This window comes from Drosophila sulfurigaster, chromosome X, assembly GCF_023558435.1.
Source record: "Drosophila sulfurigaster albostrigata strain 15112-1811.04 chromosome X, ASM2355843v2, whole genome shotgun sequence".
NCBI lineage: Eukaryota > Metazoa > Arthropoda > Insecta > Diptera > Drosophilidae > Drosophila > Drosophila sulfurigaster.
This window is the reverse complement of record NC_084885.1, coordinates 31143324-31166145: the sequence shown is the minus strand read 5'-3', so window position 1 is coordinate 31166145 and position 22822 is coordinate 31143324. Positions and strand designations below refer to the sequence as shown.

Genomic DNA, 22822 nt, shown 5'->3' with positions numbered 1-22822 from the left:
CTATAAATGCCAATCAATAGATTATAATATATGTAGTTTTTATAGTGTAACAACTCTGATTAGCAAACTGCTGACAACCTTCTGCAAGCGTTGTAAATCTGCAGTCGATGCAAAAACAGTTCTTGAGAAAGAAAGAGACCGACTGTTGCTGCATCCTATTTCAATAAGCGTTCGATTTGGTCAAGCACAAAAGCAAACAAGAGTGCTCGACTTTGAGATACCCGAAAGAAGCAAATTTACTAAAATATACTAATGGTAAAATTTGGTATATTGATAGAGTTAATCGCTACACATATTGAATAAGAGCAAACCAGTGCGATAATATACTTAAAATATACCGGATTAATATACCGCCAAAATACTAAACTATGCCATATTTGGTATGTATATCGGTATAGTACTACATTTTGAATAAAAGGAAAACGTAAAATGTACCACAAGAAATACTAAAGTATACCATATTTGGTATATCGGTATAGTACTACATTTTGAATAAAAGGAAAACGTAAAATGTACCACAAGCAATACTATAGTATGCCGTATTTGGTATATCGATGAAGAATTACATTCTAAATATACCAAATTGATGTATAGATCTACATATTTCTTATGGTCTCTGTGATCGAGGTATTAAAACACACGGACAGACGGCCATGACTATATCTTCTTGGGTTGACGCTAATCAAGATTAAATATATAGACTTTATAGAGTCCGAGATGTTTTCTTCTGCGTGGAGTCACAAAGTTATAATACCCTTCTACCCTTTTCGTAGCGGGTATAGCAAATGATTAAAGTAAACAAAAGTGTGGAGTATTAGAACACGTGTTCATCAGAAGTTTCAATGCTGCAGACTGCAAAATGGGGACTCCCCGAATTATCAAAGCTACAGCGGAAGTTTCTACACTGTTATCAAGTTAACAGATCTTGAACTTGATAAGAACAGAACAGATCTTTCTGCTATATGGGTTCTAGCACATCTACAACGTATCCACAATATTACTATACATTTATAATTCTGATAACTAGTTGTTTATATGAAATGAAAGAATTTGCCACACTTTAGCTTCGTTTGTGAAGTCTCGAAATCAATACAATACATTCATATACATATTTTAAATGGGGACTTTATACATATTCTAATTGTGAATTGATTAATACTTTCACATCAATCCAAAGCGGACAGACAAATTAATAATATTCACTTAATACAATCCTAAAACATTCCACAAATTGCGTTCCTAACCAACAAGGATAGCAAGAATCGACAAAACATGACATTAAAAGATTTATATAGTTTGGGGTCATTCAGTTTTTCTTTGTTATCGTAAAATACATAGGCAATGAATTTTTGGGGGGAAAATATACAACGTTATGGTGTAATCGTTATTATTCATTTCCAATGCCAATGCGAATCGACGCAATAATCAGGCAACGAAATGAAATTAAGAAAGAAAGATAGAAGAGAAAAAAAAACAATATAAAAGGAGAAACAAACAAAATAGTAGAATGAGCTTAACATTTCTAAATTTTCGCTTAAAATATGTATTATATAACTTATATATATATATATATAGATGTATTTATATGGTCGGATAGAGGAGAGTTCTTTCAAGCTTGATGATGATCTTCTCTGCAGCCCAATTCCTCATTTCCAATTTGTTGTCTTCACACTTCACACACTTGATTCTTAGTTCGTCAGTTTGCGGCGTATAAAGTGCTCAAAGTGACTGCGATACAATATCGTGGCATTCTCCTCACTCGCCTGTTCATCCACCTGCAGCGTGCTCGTCCACTTCCAGAGCAAACGGCGCGAATAGCAATGTCGGAACGAGGAGAAGACTTCGTTGAATTTCCGCGGTTCGATTTGCTCCTTGAAGAGCGACTCTTTCGTATTGGTATTATAGTAATAGATTTGCTGGCGTGAGCGCGAAAAAGCGGTGACAAAATTCATGGTTAGCTCACAGAAGAGAATAATGCCCCCGGGGACAAAGAACTTCTGATCATCGAGGACATAGCCGAAGCGCTGTGAATTATCCTTGAGCACATACTGACGCATCTCGTTGAAGAAACGTCCCATGTCCCGCAGCCTGTAAATAGGACGCGCTCGAATTGCGCCACAGGTGCGATCCTTTTTATGCGGCTTGTTCAAACTGCTCGCATACTTGGCACACATGCTCACCCGCTCGAGGAACGGACGTCGTCGGATATCCACGCCACCGAGGCAAATGGCGTCCATGATGTGCAGCGCCGAGACGCACTGTGAGGTGCGTCCTTGGCCGCTGAACTCGAACATGATCTCGCCAAAGAAGATCGATCGTGGTTGCACATTGAAATTCGTCTCGACGAGCTCCCACTTCCGATGCTCGGTGTAACGCAGCAAATTGCCCCGCGACTTGCACAGAAAGATGGTGCATCCATTGATGTTTGTCTCGCCGCGTCCGATGGGCATAAAATGCCAATCGTCGACATTCAAAATGCTGCTATGCAACGCCATTGCGCTGTTCAACTCGTGCGGCGCATTATTCAACCAGTCGCGGTTCTTTGACCAATCCCGCAGCAATTCCTCAAGCAGGCGATCGGTGGTCTTCACCTCAGGCGCTTGACGCAATTTGTCCGGGAGACCCCACGCCTTGAGGCAATCCTGACGAACCTCGGACTGTCGCGACTCCTTCAGTTCCATGTTATGCGCAAACGCAGCGATCTTGCGCAGTCCCACGATCTGCGCATTCCCAATGCTGTTGTTCGACTCGATCATATAGTTGATGAACTGTTCATCCTGTTGCATTTGCTCCCGATTGAAGATCTCCAGCACATCCTGAGGCGTCTGTTCGCTCGCCTCGGCTGCCGCTTGCGACTGCTCGTTGAGCAGCTTATTGATCGCATCCATGTACTCGATGATCGCCTCGGTCTCGGGCAGCTTGTGCTTGCAGACAATGTAACGCTCCGAATTAGCGGGTCGACTGCTATTTGGTTTGATAATGGCGATTTGCTGAAAGCACTTGTACATCAGATAGACCAGGCCCACGCTGAATGGCGTGAACAGATCGAACAGTTTGCACACAAAGCTCCCGTTGATCCGAAGTATCTTCAGTGCGGTGACAAACTGACACAGATACAACTGCTTGGAGAGTATCTCCTGTATGTTCTCCTGTCCCTCCACCGAGAACCCGCCATCGGCCATGGCAAAGTGGACGCCCTCGGGCGTGTGTTTGCGTATGTAGGCGTTGAGCGAATCCTGATTGCTTGCATCGAAGATGTTGCCATCGTCCTTGTCGCCGTAGAACGCATCGAAGGACTCCGGTGAGGCGGCAAAGAATTTATCCAGCTTGAAATCGTTGGCACCGCGCAGCGTAAAACCAAAACCTTTGGCCTCCCACGATTTGCGATACAGTACGTACTCCGAGAAGCCGCCAGGACCTGTGTTAGCAATGGGAAAGGATTAGAAGAAGTGAGGGAATGGGGAGTAATGTTGCTGGCGCAAACCTGCACACATGTCCGCAAAGTAGAGGAGCTCGTTGGGTCCCAACAGCGATTGTCCTTGTGCATCTCGTGGATCCGTAAACATGTTCTCGCACATGGCATCAATGTTGGCCATCTTCACCGCGGCTCGATTGAGAAATATGGAGCTGCGTATCGTCTCGAAGGGATTGCAACGTGAGCGCGCTCTGCGCATTTCCGTGTCGTTAAGATTATCAAACACCGTCTTGGCGTTGAGTATGTGCTGCAATATCTCCGGATCGCAATACTGCGTCTCATCGTCCAGCGTTAGTTTGCGATCCCCCAACACCAGATGCTCCATTAGCTGATCCAGCGTATAGGCGCTGCAGTTGTCATCCACCTGACCGTTTAGCCAGATCACAGGCTCCACAATCTTCAGTTCCTCGCAGCTAGGATCCCATTGGCCAGCGGACCAATGGACGGTGTCCAGTTTGAGGCCGAAACCACGGCGACCATCCTGTTGGACAGCGATGACGGGCTCGAGGCGACCCTGATTGCTCTTGCCGAGACCTTTGTCGTCCTCGTAACCCATTTTCTTCATCATGCCCATGACCTTGTTCGAATAGCAATAGCTATTGAGCCAGTCCCGTTTGATCTTCTTTGGCGTCGGCTCGAAGTTCTCATCGTCCGATGGTTCCTCCATCTTGTTGTCCAGATTTACTGTTGCTCTTGCTCCCACCAAGTTGTTTATCATATATTGTTGCTGTTGCTGCTTTGCCTCAGCTTCAGCTGCTGTTGCTATTGCTGTTGTTGCTATCGCTGCTGCTGCTGCTGCTGTTTCTACTGGTGCTGTTCTTGGTGATGGTCTTTCGACTTGGCGTCGCACGATAGCATTTTTTTTCCTGCCCTTCGTTGCGAATGGCAAATGGCGTATTATGTAAATCGATAGTCGCGATGCGTTCAAAACATCAGCTGATGCGCGCGCCCTGCATGTAAAAACAGCTGTTCGCTAAATTCTCGAACAGTTGTTCGACTAATGCGCGCTAAATTTAAAACCCGCAGCAAAGTACACGCAATGATGTTTATTTTTATAACTAATGCTGATAATACTATTTGAGACATGTGAACATGGACAATGCAAGTGCTTTTCACTGAACAGCAAACAAAAAAAAAAAAAATCATAACTAAACTGACGCTTTACATCTTCTCGTAGGTCTCGGTGTACGGACAACTGAGACACGAGTGCGTATAGTTGTCCTCTTCTTCGTTGTAGGTGTCCTCTCCAAACTCGTGCTGATGCACAACGCTGGTTTTCTTCGTAAAGAGACTGCTACGCACCTCCATGCGCAACTCTTTCATCTTTTTGTTGTATTTACGTGCCTTGCCCACCTCGCGTTTATCCTCGCGCAACTCGTGCTGACGCGTTAGCTCCTCCTCGCTGCCCCACACCTCCATGGCACGCTTGAGCACCTGCAGATGCAGATACAGCTTCATTTCGCCCCAGCGCACATTGTGCGGATTCTTGCGACTAATGTAGCGCAATTTCGGCTCTCGTTTATCAAAGTCACAATCTTTGAGCAGATATTCCGCCTTTGCCTCGGTGCGTGTGATCAACGAATGTCGTTCCTCGGTGTCGCGACACTTGTCACACACCGAATGCCCGAAGTTGTTAAACAAATACGAGTCGGCATATTGATCGCCGCACTCCAAGCACTCTTCATAGACCACCGGTATGGCAATGGCATCATCTAAGATGGCGGCCGTCGCTTCAGCTGTATCCCCGTTAGCATTTTTGCCAGTTATTGGCAGCACTGGCTGCTCCAATAGAAAACCGCCGCCGCTGTCAATGTATTTGGTGCCCTGCACTTTGATAATGGCATTGGCCTGGCCTATTTGTTCCTCGCCGCTAATTCCTGTACTATATACACACACATTTAGCTACAAATGCCGCTCAATTCCATTTGCCACACTTACTTGGTAATATTCTTGTAAGGATGCGAGACGAGCTTTGCCTCGCGCAACTTTTGCGCCTTTGCTTGATTGCGTTCGATGCGCGCTTTCTGTGCATTTGTTAGCTTTGAGCCACTTGCAACAGTTGCCGCCGCAGTTGCAACAGTTTCAGTCTTCGTCTCGTCCGACATTTTTGAAATTAGTGTTTTATTTCGTATCGTTGTGTTTATGTCAATGCTCACTCTTCTTCTTATAACTAAGGCAGTCACCCCTCATATTTGCGCTCTCATTTTTGCGCGCACGCAGCAAAATATGAAATATGAAAAATCAAATTGGCATGCACTTACGTTTTTGAATCTCCATTCGCCTGCTTCGTTTGCTGCTTCGGCTGCTTATATATTTATAACACTCACTTTTATTACACGAACTTCACTTTTATTCACACATTTTAAATAAAACTCGCGCACTCGATTTACCCGCACTTTTCACTTCATAAAAACTGAGCTTGCGCCAATATTTTACAACACCGCGCAGCATCGATAACTGTAACGGTACCTGATGTTTTATGGCATCGACTGCTGTTAATAGTAATATTTATACTTGCAGCTCTATAGCAACTGCACTCTTTAAATTTATCAAGTGCATTCGATTTATTAATATTTACGTTTTACTTTGATAAGCGTTTTTAAATTGGCTATTTGGGTATCGATACTAGTCAACGGAAAGTGTGGTGGCAATCCGATAATATTGCAATTGATCGTGATTTATCTCAATTTCATGTGCTTTTAAAATGCCTTAACATTAACAAAATGTTACCAAGCTCATTTGAATTATGTTCACCACTTTTTTAACATTTATTCATTTAGCCAAATTCGCTTGTGCAACACTGCACAGCAATGATAGGAAAGCAAACGATAAGCTCAAAGGGTGTTATCGACTACAGGTGCTAATAACTTATCGTTGGCAGTGTCACCGCCAACACCGAACATCGCGCAATGTTAAAAAAACATTACAAATTGCTGGTAAAATGTGCGCTCGTCATACCGTTTATCATACTGGTCGACCTGCTCGGCCTGCTGACGCACCTCTGCGAACTGGACTTTGACAGGCACTACTACTACCCCCTGCACAATGAGAGCGCACCCATCGAATACGAGTATTTGCAGTTGCCATCGTTCACGGATAACCGTAATATTGCGGAACCGCCCCGACTGACGATATTGGTGAAGAGCGCTGTGGGCAATTTACAGCGTCGTCATGCCATACGCAAGACCTGGGGCTACGAATCGCGCTTCTCCGATGTCCACATCAAACGAGTCTTTCTGCTCGGCGTCACTGACGAGTCGGATGCGGCTCACGATGCCGCTGAAGCAGAGTCCAAACATTATGGCGACATTTTGCGCGCCAATTTCCGCGATGCATACTTCAATAATACGATCAAAACGATGATGGGACTGCGCTGGGCCAGCGAGCATTTCAACAACAGCGATTTCTATCTGTTTGTCGACGATGATTACTATGTGTCCATCAAGAATGTGCTTCGCTTCCTGGGCAAAGGCCGCCAGTCGCATCACAACAAAGAGCTCTTTGCAGGCTTTGTGTTTGAGAGCACGCCACTGCGTCACAAGTTCAGCAAATGGTATGTGTCCCTGGAGGAATATCCATTTGATCGCTGGCCTCCATATGTCACCGCCGGCGCCTTCATTTTATCGCGCGATGCGCTGCTCAAGATGTATGAGGTGGGACGCACAATTCCCTTGTTTCGCTTCGATGATATATATCTCGGCATTGTGGCGTACACGGCGCATATACCTGTGCATCATTGTGAGCGATTTCTGTTCCACAAGATGCCCTACGATGGACCCGAGAGCTTTAGCAATGTGATTGCCTCGCATGGTTTTGGGGATCCCGTCGAAATGGAGCATGTGTGGAATGAGTTGCGTTCGGCGAATTATGCGTAGCGCTGGGAACTGAAAATGCCAATGCAATATGTTAGCATTATTAGTGAGAATTGTATTAAGCTATTATTTACACAAATGTACATACACAACACAACATGCCAAGCCTTATTAAACATAATTTACACTCAATTTGTATTTCATTTCGAATGTAATTTCTTCAAATGCCAGTTTGTGGTTGCAGTCAGTATATTATCTATTTAAATAGCAAATTGCTACAATTAGTCAATGTTCAAATTAGTTTATAAGAAAAACATCGATAAAAACAAAAGCTCGTTTGAAATGTGGCGCCATTTTACAAGCAAAATTTTCAAAATGGCAACCCACCGCATGAAGTGTGACCATGTTGATAGCCAGACAGCTCAACCGTGGCCTGTAAAATGTCATATTTAACGTATGCAACCTACGGTCACACTGAATTGTACGCCTTCTTCATTTGGATTTGAACAATTTGTCGCGCAGTATTAAGTTGTGTGTCGTTCTGTTTGCTTGTAAGCTTTCGCGATAATAAAACAAGTCATTTGTTAGCAAGTGTCAAATTTGCCAAGTGATTACACTCTCCACTAGATATATATATTTCTTAATATATATATAAATATCCACCCAGCCAACTCACCCACCCGCATTTCTTTTTTGTAAAGTGCGCAATACATTTGCGATTAAACCCAATAAAAACCTTAATTCAAACTAAAAGAAAACAACAGTTTTTAAGGTGAGTTTAACTAAAATTTGCATTTTCGCTTTTTTTTTTTAAATTTAATTTTACAGCTTTTCAATTCAGAATTCTTGACTACGTTTCAATGTTGCAAAAAGTTATCACGGGGGGAAGGGGGTAGAGAAAAGTCTGCAAGAAGAAAGAAGAGAGCGAGAAAAAATCTATCTAAAGCTTCTCTCTGATGCAAAAAGTCAAAGCCAACTGGTTTTTTTTTTAGTCTTCGCTGTTCTTGAGCCGTTGTTGTGGTTCGTGTTGTTGTTGTTCTTGGATTCTTTTTGAGCTGCTTGCTGCGCTTCCATTATTTCTATTCATTGCAAAAAAGGAAAAAAAAAGTGGAAAAAGAAAAATAATGGAAGCGTTCTTCACATTTGTTATAAATTATTTATTGTGGCCTCGGCCCCGTTCCCGTTCCCCGTCCGTCTCCCCCTTTCCACTTCTCATGTTAACCCGTTAACTTTATTTTTTGCTTGTATTTGGGCAGCTGTTAAGTCGTCGGCCTTAAGCTTCTTTGTTATTTTATCTGCGTTTCGTTTCGCTTCTCTTCTCTCTCTGCAGAGTTTTGCCGGCCGGCGTTTTTTTTTCTTTCATTTTCGTACATATATTTTTGGCGTCTGCTTAATGTGCATGTGTGCGTGTGTGTGTGGTTGTATCTGTGTGCGTGTCTGCTGTGTTTGTCTGGTGCTTGGGCGGGGCGTTTGACGCTGCTTAATATCCTCCCCACAACAGCAGCAAAACGTATGCGCGTGCTCACACACACACAAACACACATGACGGCAGACATGCATATATGTGTATGTATTTGCAGCTGTGTGCATTCAAGCTGCATTCGTACGTGTGCTTATGTGTGTGTGTGTTGTCGCAAATTTTCTTAAGCGAGGGCGTGGCGCATGCACAGTCAGCACAGCGCGCGTTTATCGATAATAATATCCAATTGGATTTTAATTTATCGCCGACAACGACGGCAGCAAAAAAAAGGAACATATTTAAAACAAAGTAAAAGCAGACATATTTGTTATACACACACTCATACATACATATATGCTTGGAGAATGAGTATGCGTGATGATGATGATGATGATGACTAAACTGCGCCTGATGTGCACATATTTAAAATTCATTTTGTGTCTCAATACACACTCATACACTTGCATATTGAAATTTATGTACCAACAACTTGCAGACGTGCACTGCATATGTGTGTGTGCGTGTGTGTGGGAGCAGGAGCCTAAAAAGCCCGTCATTCACTTCCCCCTTCATTCCGTCGAGACAATTGCGAGGGTGTAAAACGGACGTGTCTGTCATTTGTCTTCCTTCTTTTGTTCTTCTGCACTTTCGCCTCGCCCCCGCAACAACAAAGTTGAAAGTCTGTCTCTTTCGCTCTCTCTCTTCCTCTTTGCACTTTGCCAACGGCGCTGCTCAACACTTGAGGCGGCCTTTTGGCTCCTCTCAACATTATTTGACTTTGACTCTGCTGGCAACGAAGCGCTTTCAAATGTCAAAATTGGCTAACGGCGCATTTGCGGTTTTTTTTTTCTGGCGCCGGCCAAATGAGCTGAACTCCCCACCCCTCCCCGTCAGAGCTGAACACAACAAGACGACAACGACATAAACCCCGATATAAAAATTAACAAAACAAAAGACAGAGCCACAAAAAAAAATGAAATAAACTGAAGTTTGGCGAATGTCGCTATCTGTCTGTGTGTGTGTGTGAAGTGAAAGAAGTAGGGAAAGAAAGAAAGAGAGCGCGCACCTCGTGTAAAGTGTGGGCTGGAGACCTGAGACAAACAGCTATAAAAAAAAAGCAAAAATAAAAAATCCAAAATCAACAACGTATAAAATGATTCATCGCGAACATAATTCGCTCGAAGTTGGAAGTTGATTCATGGCAAACAAGCCACATGCAAACTACTCCAACCAACCCTCTTTCAATATCCCCCGGCCCCCTCTGTGCACTCCCTGCCTCCCCATTGAGCGAGCGCTCTTCAAATGAAAATCAAAAGCAGCACCGTATATGTCCAAATATGCATGTGTGTGTAAGTGTGTGTGTGTGTTTCTGTATGTTCGCCTTTGTTTCGATTCAAAAAGGAGTTGCCACCACAAATGACTAAATAAACACGAATAATCATCGTCGCACGTCGGGCCAATCATCGCACTATCGAAGCAAAGCACGACTTGAGTGCAATCGATCGTCGTTTCGGTCGTTTAGGCGCGCCTTAATGTCCATATATGACCATTAAACGTAGCTTTGTATATATTTTCTTTCTACGTGTATATCTTTTTATATTTGTTGTTTTTGGCGCGGTTGCCGGCCTTGTAACGTTTTTTTTTTGTTAGTAGTAGATACAAAGTCAGACACACATACACATGGTGTTGTTGTTGTTGTATGCACTTGTTATCGATATTAAATGCGACGCTTTCTTTGAGTGGGTAGCCAAGCCAAACAAATTTAAAGAAAAGAAAATGAAGAAAGAAACAGGAAGAGCTTTTGCAGTACTGTCTACCTGAGCTACATATGTATATGTATGTGTGTGTGTGTGTTTGTTCTTGTCAATTAAGTAGCAAAAAGGCACGAACAATGTACGCGGGTAATAAGTAAGTTTTTGTTTTTGGTTAATTTGCAACTAAAAATAAACGTGATAAAATGCAGTTTACTGCTGCGCGTTGCTGGCTTCGACTCTCTGATAACGGTACAATAACTCGCTTGTCCAATTGGAATTTAATCTGCTTCGGCGCAGCTGCTAAGACGTTGACGTCGCAGTCGCTTTGCTTGTTGTTGTTGTCGATGTTGTTGTAGCTACTGCGGTAGGTTCGCTGAACTTCTTTCTCTCATATTTCTGCTGGTTGCGACGATAGCAAACCGCACACACACACTCACATACATATGTATTTGCTCTTACATGCCCACATTAGTAAGCATGTGTGTGTGTGTGTAAGTATGTGTGTCCTTGCTGTGACTGTCATGACTCATCCAATGAATCGAATGACAAACTCCATGTGCATGTGTGTGTGTGTGTGTGTTCGAGTTTGTGCTTTGTGTTTTCATTTCTTAATCAATAAGTAATCGCTATGAGAAATCGCATAATAAAAAAACGTCCGTTGTCGCGTTGCTCAACATTGAAATCAACGACAACGTCTTTCTTTGTTTACTTGGGCGTGTGAATGTGTAATCGCCTTGTGTTATCGATTCGCATTTCCGCTTTATCGAGAGAAAGATTTCGGTGTGACTGTCACTTTGTCGCTTATCGATATCCGGGCTTTTGTTTTTGAGTTTGGAAATGTAACGGTTACTTTTTTTTCATTTCTTTTGTTTTTGTATAGAGAACGTTTTATTTGAATAAAAAACTTTAAAATACTTAATATGTTTTTAATTTTATTTTGTGTTTATGTTGCAGATGGCTTCCCCAGCACCAGCACTCAAGGATTTGCCAAAGGTGGCCGAGAACCTGAAGAGCCAACTGGAGGGCTTTAATACGGAGCAACTGAAGAATGCCAGCACCCAGGAGAAGATCATTTTGCCCACCGCCGAGGGTAAGTTGTTTGTTTTTCTATGTTTGTTGTGTATACAAAAAGTAGAACTAAACTTTAAATACTTAAAATAAAAATTTTCTTGGCAAGCATTTTGATATATTATAAAATATTTTGTCTTTTTGCAGATGTGGCTGCTGAGAAGACCCAAAAGTCCATTATCGAGGGTATCACCGCATTCGATCAGACCAATTTGAAGCATACGGAGACGAATGAGAAGAATCCATTGCCCGATAAAGAAGGTGCGTAGACTAGACTCGATTTGGAACAGCTGCGCTAAAAATGAAAAACCAGCTACGCAGCACATTTATGGACATTGCAACATTGACAACAATCTAATCCCCTCCTCTCTCTCTCCGTCTCTCTTTCGGTCTCTATTTACAGCAATTGAGCAGGAGAAGGAGAAGAATGAGTTTATTGCCGGCATCGAGAATTTTGATGCGAAAAAATTGAAGCACACCGAGACCAACGAGAAGAACGTGCTGCCAACCAAGGAGGTCATTGAGGCCGAGAAGCAGGCCTAAGCACCGTCTTCTTCTTCTGCTGAGGAGAGAAAAGATGAAGAAGAAGAGCAGCAGCAGCTGAATCAGCAGCAATCGCATCAATTTGCTAACTATCTCTATCTCACTCACTCACTCTCAACTCCACTTCATTCTCGTCTCTCTTTTTTTAGTCCCGGCTTCATTTTTGTTTTTTTTTTTTTTTGCTTTTTATTTAATTTAATTATTTTTTGTTTGTTGATTTTGATTCACACTTAAAACAGAAAGAAGAACAACACACACACACACACAAATACAAACAGGAGAGATTGCAGCCAGATATTTAAACAAAAACAACAACAATTGCAACAGCAACATAAATATATGTTTGCGTCATTCTAGTTGTTGTTGTTGTTGTTCTCTCGTATTGCAATATTAAAGAAAAGAAAAACAAATAAAAGCTCATTCCTACTGTAAACAAAAAACACTCACACATATATGCAAACATATATAAATATATATTAAATAAATTCCCTTTAATCGTAAATTGTGCAACACAAAACAAAACACAACTTTTTAAACCTTCTAATGTACTTTTTAAAAGACACACATGAGAAACAAAATGAAGACAAAAATGATTTAAATCAACTATTGAGATAAATGCAAAACACACTCACACACACACACACACAGAACACAACACAAAAAAGAGAAATGAAGAAAAACAAAAAAGAGAATAAACTACAAAAAAGAGTATGTGTAATTTTTTAATGAACTTTTTTTTATATACTTTATATATGATATATTTATACTGGGAAAACTAAATAATAAAACATAAATGTAACATTTTATAACAAAAAACAACTGTTTTTTTCTCTTCACCAAGTATGGCAGCGCTGAAAATTTGACAAGTGGGCAGGTCCGTTTTGATCCTTGAGCCGAAAATTGGAACGAAGTTGTTCCAAAAAATGGAAGAGTTTTAAAAAACTGAATTGCAATAAAACAGATTAAATTGGAGAAGCACAGAAAATCGACATTAAGAAAAATTTAAACAGCCAAAAAGATTTCACATATACACAGGCTGATCAAACCATTTTTAACTTAATAATCAAATTCTATAATTCGTGGAGTGCAAAAAAAACAAGTAAGAAAGTTATAGTCGAGTGTGCTCGACTGTGAGATACCCGCTACCCATTTTGAATAAAAACAAAATATTGCGGTATTTTTCAAAATATACCAAAACACAAAAATACTAAAAATACACCAAATTGTATTTTTGTTACACCGATATAGTACCGCATTGAAAATATACCATAGACAGCACAATATACCGCATTGTCAGCCAAAGCAACTAAGACCCCTAGAAAGTAGGCGGTTTTGCCCATACAAAAGAATTTCTTCAATGACTTCCACAATTTTCTGATCTGATCGCAACCAAATTTTCAGAAATCATAAGTATTGTATTTATTATTGTATACACCAAAATTCGCAGATGTAGCTTGAAAATTACGCTTGTTATTCGATTTGATTGATTTGCGGGTGCGAAAGTGGGCGTGGCAAAAATTTGAAACAAACTTGAGCTGCTGTCGAAAATTATAGCTCTATCTCTTATAGTCTCTGAGATCTAGGTGCTCATACGGACGGACGGACAGACAGACAGATCGTTTCGGCTGTTGATACTGATCAAGAATATATATATTTTATAGGGTCGGAGATGCCTCCTTCTACCTGTTACATACATTTCCTGCCGGCACAAAGTTATAATATAAAAACTGCATTTAATTAGAGATTTCCAATGATTAAAAAAAGATGAAAACAAAAAGTAAGAAAGTTACAGTCAAGTGAGCTCGACTAGCTTTATCCCTTTTAGAGTCTCTGAGCTTTGGTGTTCATGCGGACAGACAGAAAGACGGATAGACGAATATGGAATATATATCATCGCATCTGTTGACGCTGATCAATAATATGCAGCTGTGAACAGTAAAATAGCAGTGCTTTAGTATCCCTAGAGAAAGCAAAAGAATTAATTTAGAGCGTCGGATCTCTACAATTGTGGTTTTCCGTACCGCACCACAGTTCTCGGGATTCGATTCATAATTTATGGCATTATTAAACATTTTAAGTAACACTGAATTCTTTTATACGTTTTGTTCTCTTCGCGGAAGAAAATCAAAAACTGCTATTTTAGTGAGCAGCCAAAACTTTGTACGGTTGTGCTTTCAAAATATACCATAGTGTACAAAATATACCGAGGACTATATTTGGTATAAAGATATACATTCAAAATATACCAGAGTGTCAGCCAAAGCGTTTTTTATCGATTCTAACACTAAAATAAGTATTAAATTAAATTATTTTAGCAGAATGTTTTTATTTAAATAAAAAAAATATAAATTTATTCTGTCAAGTATTCCTCTTTCATTTGTTGTTTGTTCATCCTTGAAATAGTCGCAGTACTCTCGGGGAAACAAAGTTGTTTAGAAGAACTGATTATATAGAAATATATGCATATAAAGTATAAAGACAATCGTCGCTTGAACAAAGAATCGTCTGTAATTCATCTCAAGGATCACAACATTCGATACACAGGAATAATTATGCTTAAGGACTAAATGCTATATACTGCGGCATCGTTGTCTAGACCTCCATGGCAACCTGCTGCGTCTCTTCCGGCTTCGCTTCCGCTTCCGTCTCTGGTTCGTTCTCTTCCTCCTTTTGCTCCCCATCAGCTCCATTAGCTGCTTCAGCGGCTGCTGCTGCTGCCTCCTTTGCCTTTTCGTATTTGTTGATCTCAAATTTGCTGACATCGGCGCCGAGAAGTCGCAGAATGTGAACGGTTTCATCCTTGGCCACATAGGCACGAAGACTCGAAGTTCCACGCCAGCCGACAATGAAGAGCGTAAAGGATTCGTCCACATACTTGAGGATACAGCTGCCCACGCCTAGAAGTAAAGATAATTCAGTAAGTAATCTAGTTCAGTGGTTAAATTGAATTCACAAAAGTTATTCTTAATATTTGATTCATTTGAAAAAAGAAAACTCATGAACCGCAACATCAAATGATTCATTATCGAATGTGGGTAAACAATGTGTCATCTCTAATCGCAATTTGTCATCACTAGCAGAAAACAACTCTGCGTTATCTTTAAAGCATATATTTAGGAATCAAAACTGTGGCTAACGATAAGACATTTTCGATTTTAAGAGAGTGTCGAGTATAGAAATGCATTCGATATAAATGTTCATCCTATACTACGATGTTTATAAACCTACGCTATGTCTATATGTTTATCTAATCTTAAGTGAATTGATTAGATGACTACATTAAAAAGTAAATGGCTAATATTTTTGATTTTACCTTCCTTGATTATTTCCTATCATGTGTAATATATCTACAATGATGTTGAGAAGCCATTCCATCTTCTCTTCACACTATGTATAACTATAAAGTTACATATATAATATGGAATACATTTTTAAAAACTGAATTTCTATCGATCCACAAGATCTTGCCAATCCTTAGCTTCGTCACCACTTACTATTGAAATATATGAGAAGCAATTTTATAGAAATAAGCTTCAGCTTTTTCTTGCTACACTGAGATCATCATTGCAAAACATTTCTACAAACTAAAGCTATATGTGATCATATGTTCGAGCTGATCTTCAATGACTTTATGACTACTATCTTGCTAAGAAGTGATTGATCATGATTATAAAGTGCTTTTACAAAAGCTATATCTGATCATAACTTCTAGCTGATCACCTACAAAGAAAAGCTATATCATATCTTAACTTCTAGCTGATATGTAGATTGATATTCAATTACTTCATAATTTCCTTGCAATGATCATGATCATAGAGTGGTGCTATAAAGCTAAGCTCTGTTTGTTTCTTTGTTTCTTTGTTTTCTTGTTCGCAGTGTTCATGATCATAAGGTCTGAACATAACTTCGAGCTGATATGCAGTTCGATCTTCAATTACTTTACAACTTTCTTGATGATCATAAATTGGTACTACAAACCGATGACATATCTGATCATAACTCCTCGCTATTCTGTAGATTGATCTTCAATTAGTTTATAACTTTCTTGTTCGCAGTGATCACGATCATGTCAGATCATAACTTGCTCATAATGTGGTTCTACAAACCTAGATATAGCCTAGGTGCTTCTACAAAAAAGATAACTTCGACATGATCTCTAGCTTGATCCTCAATTACTTTATAACATTTTTGATACGCAGCTATATCTGATCTTAACTCCTCGCTTAATTGCAGCTTCATCTTCAATTGCTTTACAACTTTCTTGATGATCTTAAATTGGTTCTTCAAACCAATGATATATCTGATCATAACTTTGAGCTGATCTTCAATTACTTTTTACTCCAACTCCTCGCTGATCTGCAGCTTGATCTTAAATGATTTTCGAACTTTTTAAAGCGTAACTTACACAACTCTTTGCAGCGATCCTGCGTCACCTGCTTGAGCTCGTGCGTCGACGGCGGCTTCGTGGGATCGGTGCAGTTGAGAAGCAAGACGAGATCGTCGCGCTCCACTTGAATGCGACGACAGTTGCCAATGAAACCGTTGGAGGTCTGCAATCCTTCCTGGGCGAGTCGATAGGGATTCTGAGTGTGGCGATTCTCGCAGCGGACGAAAGTCTTGACGCCCGTGTTGATGATCTTGATGTTGTGCTCGTTGTTCAGCACCAGATCACGAATCGCCTCCGAGCAGTAATAAATGTTCTTCTTGCGATCCGACTGACAGCGTGTGAGCAGACACCGCTTGTTGAAGCTCCCGTCGAGCTGATAGAACTCCTGCAGCGAATCGTAGTCGGCATCCTTTTCGCCAAAGAATATGTATGGATCCTCCTTGAAGCCGTGCAGACGACGTCGCTTCCGTTGTGGTCCCCACGGAGCGGACTTTTGTTCCGCCTCGGGATTGTCTTCCTTAGGCTGTTCCTCCTTCTCTTCGACTTTCTTCTCCAAATCCTTCACGTCATTCTGCTCGAAACTCAACGCTCGTCGCTTCTCAATCACCGCCACAAAGAATCCTCCAGTGTCCTGCATGTGGGGGAGAATCCGCATGCACTTCTCGATGCCAATCGCAGTCATCTCCTCAGCGGGCAGCGGGAACATCGATGGCCGGATGATCGTGTGCAGACTCTCGGGGACCTCGTCGAATGTTTTGAACACTGCATCCACCTCCTTGGTAGCCAGCTGCCAATCGGTCATGCCTGGATTGTACTTGAGTCCCGGCACCAGTTGCGAGGCATTCACCAGCTCGAGTGCACCACCCGAATCCTTGATGATCCGTTGCACCACGGCCTCATTCTCGATGGGATTCATCGAGCACGTGGAGTAAACGAGACGTCCGCCCACCTCCAACATTTCGGCTCCACGTCGCACGATGCGATACTGGACACCATGCAGATTGTACGCCTGGGCGAGATTCCACTTCAGCCAGATGTCGGGATTCTTGCGCAGCGTTCCATCGCCGGAGCACGGCACATCGCACAGGATCTTGTCGAACTTGAGGATCGATTTGTTGCCCGTGGCGGGATCGGTTTGCAGCATGTTGGGGAAGAAGCTGCTGTCGTGATTGGTCACCAGTAGACACGGCGAATTCAGGCGCTTGGCCTGATGCACCAGCATATAGCAGCGATTGTTGTCCACATCGTTGGCCAGCACAAAACCGGGTGGGATCTTGTGCTCCTCGGGTGCCGCATGAAGCGCCTCTATCAACTGTGCCGTCTTCGAGCCGGGCGCCGCACACATATCGAGCACTTTGTCCGTCGGCTGGACATCGAGCACCACGGGTGGAATCATGGAGACGCCTTCCTGGCGACTGATGTTGCCCGCCGCCGTTTCCACAATGAGAAAGTTGTGCAGGCGATGCATCGACTCGGAGCGTCGTATATCCTTGCGTGTTAAATTCAACTGATAGGCCATGCCATTGGGATACCAAGGCAGGCACAGTGGACGCTGCACTTGCTCCTCGGGCAGGCCATTGAGCTCGGCAGCTCCGCGCACGTATTCGGCAAACATTTGCGTCTCGATGATCTTCAGCAGCGCCTTTGCCTCGTCCTTGAAGCCCGTCACTCGAAATGTGACCGGCAAATTGTCGCGAATCTTCTCCAGAAATTGCCTCCACTCCTCTTCGTTGGCGCAAATGCGTTGCAGCTGATAGTACTTGATGAAGCAGGCATTGTCGCGCTCAATCTCTTTGTACGGCTCCGAGCGACGATCTGGCGGATTTCCCTAATAAAAACAAACACACGTTAAAATTTGTGCCGAGTTCAACAAGTTTTGGGTTAAAATGAACTGTTCGAATGTCATACGATTTCTCGCTTTTGTCGCTTGCGTGCTGCAAAGGGATTCTGTTTCTTTCCACGGGCCATCGTACAAACTCGTCAATTATTTAAGACGAAAAATACACTAAAATGCCGAATGCGTTTTTATTTATTAAATCCGCCGGCCACACGTGTTTAATCGTGAAGGTGCGGGAAGCATCGATACTATTGATCGTCTATCGATAGGCGCTGTTTTGCAGCACTCAACAAGTATCGTGCCAGTGCGACGCACATTTGAAAATAAAAAATGCGAAAATTATAAACAAAGTGGTAAAATATTTAGCTCAAGTAGCCACTTTTTACATGAAAGCATAACTTCATTTTCAGTTGCACTGTCCACTCACTTCAAACGGGTATCGATAATTAGTTAGCGATGTTTAGAAGCAGTCAACAAGTATTGTGCAATTGTGACGTCACAAGAGCGTATATTTTAAAATGAAAAATCGAAATGCAGTAGTAAACCATAATAAATGGAAAATAACTACTAATCACCAGTATCATAAGTAAACTTAGTTAAAGTAATCACTTTTCAGTAGCTACACAACAGTAAACAAATTAATACACAACTGCGCACACCTATCGATAACAAGTGTAGTTGCACATTTTTCGATTGGTAATCGATAAGAGCTTGTGCCTTAATTCAAATCAAAATACAACTTGAAAACTTAAAATTAATTGATTTGCAAAATTATGGAGGCGACAACCCCAGCCAACAATAGTAATAGCAACAGCAACGACATGGACGACATACAGTATCTGCTGCACTTGGAGGCCATCAAACGCTACAAGGATGACGAGAAGGAAATGCACCGCCAGGTGGAGGAGCAAGCGCGCATCTACATGGACGCCAAGCGGGAATATCAACGTGAATACGCTCGTCTCGCCAGCCTAAACAAACAATTGTTGCTCAGCGATGCGTTGCAGGCACCGCAGACGCAAATCAACGACAGCCAAGTGGATGATACCATCCGCAAGTTGAGCACATCGAGTGCGATCCTCTCGAGAACAAGTCGTCCCACCGAGCTGGATGTGCGTGTGCTGGAGGAATGCAAGGAGCAGCTGCAGCGGCAGCATTGCAAGCCACGCGACCAATTGGCCCAATATCAGCGCAACTTTGCCGAGAATCGTGAGACATTGAAATCTGTGTGCAGCACTTTGGATAATGTGGAGAAGAACTTTGAGAAGGCAACGCTGCTGTCGATGGATCAATACACAAAAGAGATGGAGAAACCATAGTCATTTGGTTCATCATATATACATATATTATATATTAGTTGCGATATTAATAAAGGAACATTTTCAACAAAATACAACGCTGATGATCAAAGATTATAATTAAGATGGAAATGTTGTTGTTGTTGGTTGACATTGTTGACTGTTTGATGATTGATGGCTGAATGTGACTGATGACTGATGATGGATGGAAGTCGCCAAGTCAAGCGTTGGTTATGCAAGCAATCATTTATTGTACTTTCGGTGGGTGTGTGTCGATTAATTCTAGATTAGAGAGGCAGGCAGCGCAATTCTACGAGAAAAGAAAAGAAACGCAAGATTAGTGTTTGGATTGCATTACAAATGGAGACTCGAATGAGATGTCTTCTGCTACTGCCAATGCCACCGTCGGCTTCATTTACCACTTGGAGCGCTTCGACCAATCCTTTGGAGTCCAATGCAAACACTTGGAATCGATGCGAATCTTGCGCTTCTGCATGGCACGCTGATGCTGCTCGATGGTCTCCCGATTGATGCTCACAATGTACTGTCCCTTATAGTAGTTGATCAGATTGAGATTCTGCAGGGTCGAGATGACGTCCTCCTTCTTGATCGAGGTGCATTCACAGATGTCGCTGTACAAAAAGAGATAAATATGTATGTTTAAAGCACTGGTTGCTGTCTTGATCCCTTGACTCCCTTCTTACTTGATGGTTATGGTCGGCTTCTCGCCGTCCGTGCTCGGATTCTGGCTGATGAGTATCTCCAGGATGGTCTGTGCCCAATACGAGCGATACGAAAGCAGCCCCAAGTCGGACAATGGCTTCTCCGGGGAGCCCGTTTTGCCCTCGAACTTGGACAACTCGTAGCTGAATTCGATGAGCAGTTTGCCGTAGCCTTTGCGCTGATACGGCGGCATTGTCAAAATGCACGCCACATTGTAATCCTCGGTGCTCTCCTTTTCCTTCGAGAAATAGCCGACAATGTGAAAGCCCCGTGAATCGAACTCCGTCATAATGTAGAACAGAAACGGATCCGTATCGTAGTACAGCGTTTTGTGATCCAAAAACAGTTTGGCCAGCAGACACAGATTCTGGGCATACACTTTGTTCTTGCGTCCATCGATCTCAAAGAATGAAATCGTATTCTTGCGATAGATCTCATTGCCCGGCGGATGGCGAAGATTGCACTTGGAGAGATGACGTTCCAAGCACTTGCGACTCTTGCAGTACTTGAGGCAGAACTCGCAGATGTAGATGCAACTCTCCTGGCACAATTCCTGCGGATATGGCGAGAAATACCACGGCTTAATGCGATGACGTCCCAGCTCAATCATCTCGACGTTCTTCATGCGTGTCACCACATCGTCCTGATGTGTCACCATGCTTCCCGATTGCCGTGGCGTCGCAATCTTCCCATCCTGCGAGCCATCCTCCTGCCCCGGTGTGCTGGGCATAATGCCAGCGGCGTCTCCGGTGACATGAACCGGAGTTTGTGGCGTTTGCGGTGTCTGTGGCAACTGCGGCTGCTGTGGTTGTTGTTGCTGCAGCTGTGACGACGGCGGCGGCGGTTGTGCTGCAGCTGCAGCCTGTTGGGCAGCTGGCTGCGCTGAATGTGCTGCGCCAGCGTGCTGCTTGCGACGACGATTGAAGCGCTTCTGCAGCGCAGCAGCGAATACATTATTGCTATTCACCAACTCAGTGTTGCCGCTGCTGTTGCTGTTGTTGTGGCCCAACGAGTTGCCTGCTGCAATTCCGCTACCTGCAACGCCGCCTGCCGCACCGCCAGCGGACGCAGCACCGGGCGTCGACTGAGGTTGCGGCGATGTGGGACGCGAAACGCTGCCGGCAAGCGAATGATGACGCTTGGGCGTTGTGACGCCTGTGTTTGTGCCTGTCTGTGGACCGTCGCGACGTGGAAACTGTACTTTGCGCGTGTCCAGATCATCCTCATTAACCCATTCATCCAGACGCTTGTTGACTAACGAAACATTAAACAATTATTGCTGCCGAATCATTTCGTAGTTCATTACTACTCACAGTCCACGTAGTGCACATAGAACTGACGGCGTCCGTCGAGCTCCTTGATGCTCACTATCTCCGCCAGCGGCCAGTCGTCGGTCTTGTGCATGCGCACGGACAGGCGGCAGCCTTCGGTCAACGCAGCCTGCGAAATTGCACGTGGTGCATGGGGAAATGCATTTGAGTGCGAGCGAGATAGCGAGATGAGTGTTTATTGCGAATTTCACATGCATGCTAAGTATGCACTTGCGTCGTACTTACCGTCGACTCGCATATGGAGGCCACATCGTCGTCGAACTCGTATTTGGTTTTCATTTTGCACAAATTAAACACTCACTGCAACAGCAGCAAATTCAATTCTAGTTAAATGAATAACTATTTCAATTTCGCACTGTTTACGGCACAAGAATTATCGGAATGTGATTGATGTCTGTCTATCGACAGCCGGGCCTGCTGTTAATGTAATAATGTTATTAACAGCATGCACTCCTGTCAAGCTGCTATCGATACACAAGTTTTACATAGCATTAAAATGTTATTTATAAAGGCGCAAGCTTACCACTATTTATTTATTGATATTATTAGTTCGCTTATCTGTTTATTTGAATCACAATATTAATGTTGCACTTGAAAAACGTTAATTTCACTGCACACAGGGTTGCATTTAACAGCTTGCGCGCACTCGACTACTCGATACCAAAGGCAAGCCAGCAGTGCTGGGCAAGGCAGGCAAAAAAGTGTTGGAAAGCAAAACAAACTGCGCTCTAAAGTGTTCGTTCTTTTCAGAATTTTTTACGTTTCTCGTGCAAAATTCAACGCAAATACTTAAAACATTCGCATTTCGTTTAATGCAATATTATGCATTGCGTTGCGTTCAACAATTGTTAATGTGCTTATGCTGGCCCGGCCAATGCAAAATGTGTGTTTTTCTCGCTATGTGCTGCAGAAGAGAAGGTCAGAAAAATGTACATACATACATACATCCAAATGTACATGTGTATGTGTAGTAGTAGTAGTATAGAAGGTGCATAAGCAAGCAAGTCCGTGCGTACCTGTGTGTGCCGAACATATGTATAAAAGAACAAAAAAAAAACAACAAATGGCAATGCGATTAACAAACAACATTTGAAAGTGCAAAGTAAGCGCAGCTAGTACATATATTAATTTGCAA

General features: G+C 42.6%; 7 protein-coding genes across 7 annotated transcripts; 3 read left to right on the top strand and 4 right to left on the bottom strand.

The window, feature by feature from the left end:
* Window positions 1–1281: 1281 nt before the first annotated feature.
* LOC133849048 (cap-specific mRNA (nucleoside-2'-O-)-methyltransferase 1) lies at window positions 1282–4324 on the bottom strand. Its single transcript, XM_062284894.1, has 2 exons — window positions 3485–4324; window positions 1282–3418 (listed from the first exon to the last, which is right to left on the bottom strand). Exons 1-2 carry the CDS (start codon window positions 4191–4193, stop codon window positions 1689–1691), a joined length of 2439 nt encoding a protein of 812 aa, XP_062140878.1. The 5' UTR covers window positions 4194–4324; the 3' UTR covers window positions 1282–1688.
* Window positions 4325–4506: 182 nt separating this feature from the next.
* LOC133849057 (DNA repair protein complementing XP-A cells homolog) lies at window positions 4507–5649 on the bottom strand. Its single transcript, XM_062284902.1, has 2 exons — window positions 5414–5649; window positions 4507–5357 (listed from the first exon to the last, which is right to left on the bottom strand). The coding sequence occupies exons 1-2, from the start codon at window positions 5578–5580 to the stop codon at window positions 4637–4639; spliced, it is 888 nt and encodes a 295-aa protein (XP_062140886.1). The 5' UTR covers window positions 5581–5649; the 3' UTR covers window positions 4507–4636.
* Window positions 5650–6326: 677 nt separating this feature from the next.
* LOC133847687 (beta-1,3-galactosyltransferase brn) lies at window positions 6327–7479 on the top strand. Its single transcript, XM_062282867.1, has one exon. It carries the CDS (start codon window positions 6385–6387, stop codon window positions 7348–7350), a length of 966 nt encoding a protein of 321 aa, XP_062138851.1. The 5' UTR covers window positions 6327–6384; the 3' UTR covers window positions 7351–7479.
* Window positions 7480–7845: 366 nt separating this feature from the next.
* Window positions 7846–12820, top strand: LOC133847688 (thymosin beta). Its single transcript, XM_062282868.1, has 4 exons — window positions 7846–8059; window positions 11455–11590; window positions 11716–11829; window positions 11972–12820. The coding sequence occupies exons 2-4, from the start codon at window positions 11455–11457 to the stop codon at window positions 12109–12111; spliced, it is 390 nt and encodes a 129-aa protein (XP_062138852.1). The 5' UTR covers window positions 7846–8059; the 3' UTR covers window positions 12112–12820.
* A 1776-nt stretch (window positions 12821–14596) lies between these two features.
* LOC133847960 (tRNA (cytosine(34)-C(5))-methyltransferase) lies at window positions 14597–18569 on the bottom strand. The gene is made up of 3 exons (XM_062283307.1): window positions 18407–18569; window positions 16517–18326; window positions 14597–15008 (listed from the first exon to the last, which is right to left on the bottom strand). Exons 1-3 carry the CDS (start codon window positions 18464–18466, stop codon window positions 14704–14706), a joined length of 2175 nt encoding a protein of 724 aa, XP_062139291.1. The 5' UTR covers window positions 18467–18569; the 3' UTR covers window positions 14597–14703.
* Window positions 18570–18945: 376 nt separating this feature from the next.
* Window positions 18946–20684, top strand: LOC133849059 (augmin complex subunit dgt4). Its single transcript, XM_062284906.1, has one exon. It carries the CDS (start codon window positions 19109–19111, stop codon window positions 19652–19654), a length of 546 nt encoding a protein of 181 aa, XP_062140890.1. The 5' UTR covers window positions 18946–19108; the 3' UTR covers window positions 19655–20684.
* On the bottom strand, window positions 19809–22082 carry LOC133849051 (histone acetyltransferase Tip60). The gene is made up of 5 exons (XM_062284897.1): window positions 21913–22082; window positions 21670–21796; window positions 20338–21610; window positions 20053–20265; window positions 19809–19943 (listed from the first exon to the last, which is right to left on the bottom strand). Coding segments are annotated over exons 1-5 (1668 nt in total). The 5' UTR covers window positions 21967–22082; the 3' UTR covers window positions 19809–19942.
* Window positions 22083–22822: the final 740 nt, after the last annotated feature.

Excerpts from the sequence above, each read along its gene's own strand:
- LOC133849051 (XM_062284897.1), bottom strand. The coding sequence starts at position 21,966 with ATGAAAACCAAATACGAGTTCGACGACGATGTGGCCTCCATATGCGAG. Across the intron at positions 21,611-21,669 it reads CTATGTGCACTACGTGGACT|TCAACAAGCGTCTGGATGAA; the intron begins GTGAGTAGTAAT and ends ATGTTTCGTTAG. Across the intron at positions 20,266-20,337 it reads AAGCCGACCATAACCATCAA|CGACATCTGTGAATGCACCT; the intron begins GTAAGAAGGGAG and ends CTTTTTGTACAG.
- LOC133847688 (XM_062282868.1), top strand. The coding sequence starts at position 11,455 with ATGGCTTCCCCAGCACCAGCACTCAAGGATTTGCCAAAGGTGGCCGAG. Across the intron at positions 11,591-11,715 it reads CATTTTGCCCACCGCCGAGG|ATGTGGCTGCTGAGAAGACC; the intron begins GTAAGTTGTTTG and ends GTCTTTTTGCAG. Across the intron at positions 11,830-11,971 it reads TCCATTGCCCGATAAAGAAG|CAATTGAGCAGGAGAAGGAG; the intron begins GTGCGTAGACTA and ends CTCTATTTACAG.
- LOC133847687 (XM_062282867.1), top strand. The coding sequence starts at position 6,385 with ATGTTAAAAAAACATTACAAATTGCTGGTAAAATGTGCGCTCGTCATA.
- LOC133847960 (XM_062283307.1), bottom strand. The coding sequence starts at position 18,466 with ATGGCCCGTGGAAAGAAACAGAATCCCTTTGCAGCACGCAAGCGACAA. Across the intron at positions 18,327-18,406 it reads AGCGACAAAAGCGAGAAATC|GGAAATCCGCCAGATCGTCG; the intron begins GTATGACATTCG and ends TGTTTTTATTAG. Across the intron at positions 15,009-16,516 it reads GGATCGCTGCAAAGAGTTGT|GCGTGGGCAGCTGTATCCTC; the intron begins GTAAGTTACGCT and ends CTTTACTTCTAG.
- LOC133849059 (XM_062284906.1), top strand. The coding sequence starts at position 19,109 with ATGGAGGCGACAACCCCAGCCAACAATAGTAATAGCAACAGCAACGAC.
- LOC133849048 (XM_062284894.1), bottom strand. The coding sequence starts at position 4,193 with ATGATAAACAACTTGGTGGGAGCAAGAGCAACAGTAAATCTGGACAAC. Across the intron at positions 3,419-3,484 it reads CTTTGCGGACATGTGTGCAG|GTCCTGGCGGCTTCTCGGAG; the intron begins GTTTGCGCCAGC and ends TTGCTAACACAG.
- LOC133849057 (XM_062284902.1), bottom strand. The coding sequence starts at position 5,580 with ATGTCGGACGAGACGAAGACTGAAACTGTTGCAACTGCGGCGGCAACT. Across the intron at positions 5,358-5,413 it reads CCTTACAAGAATATTACCAA|TACAGGAATTAGCGGCGAGG; the intron begins GTAAGTGTGGCA and ends GTGTGTATATAG.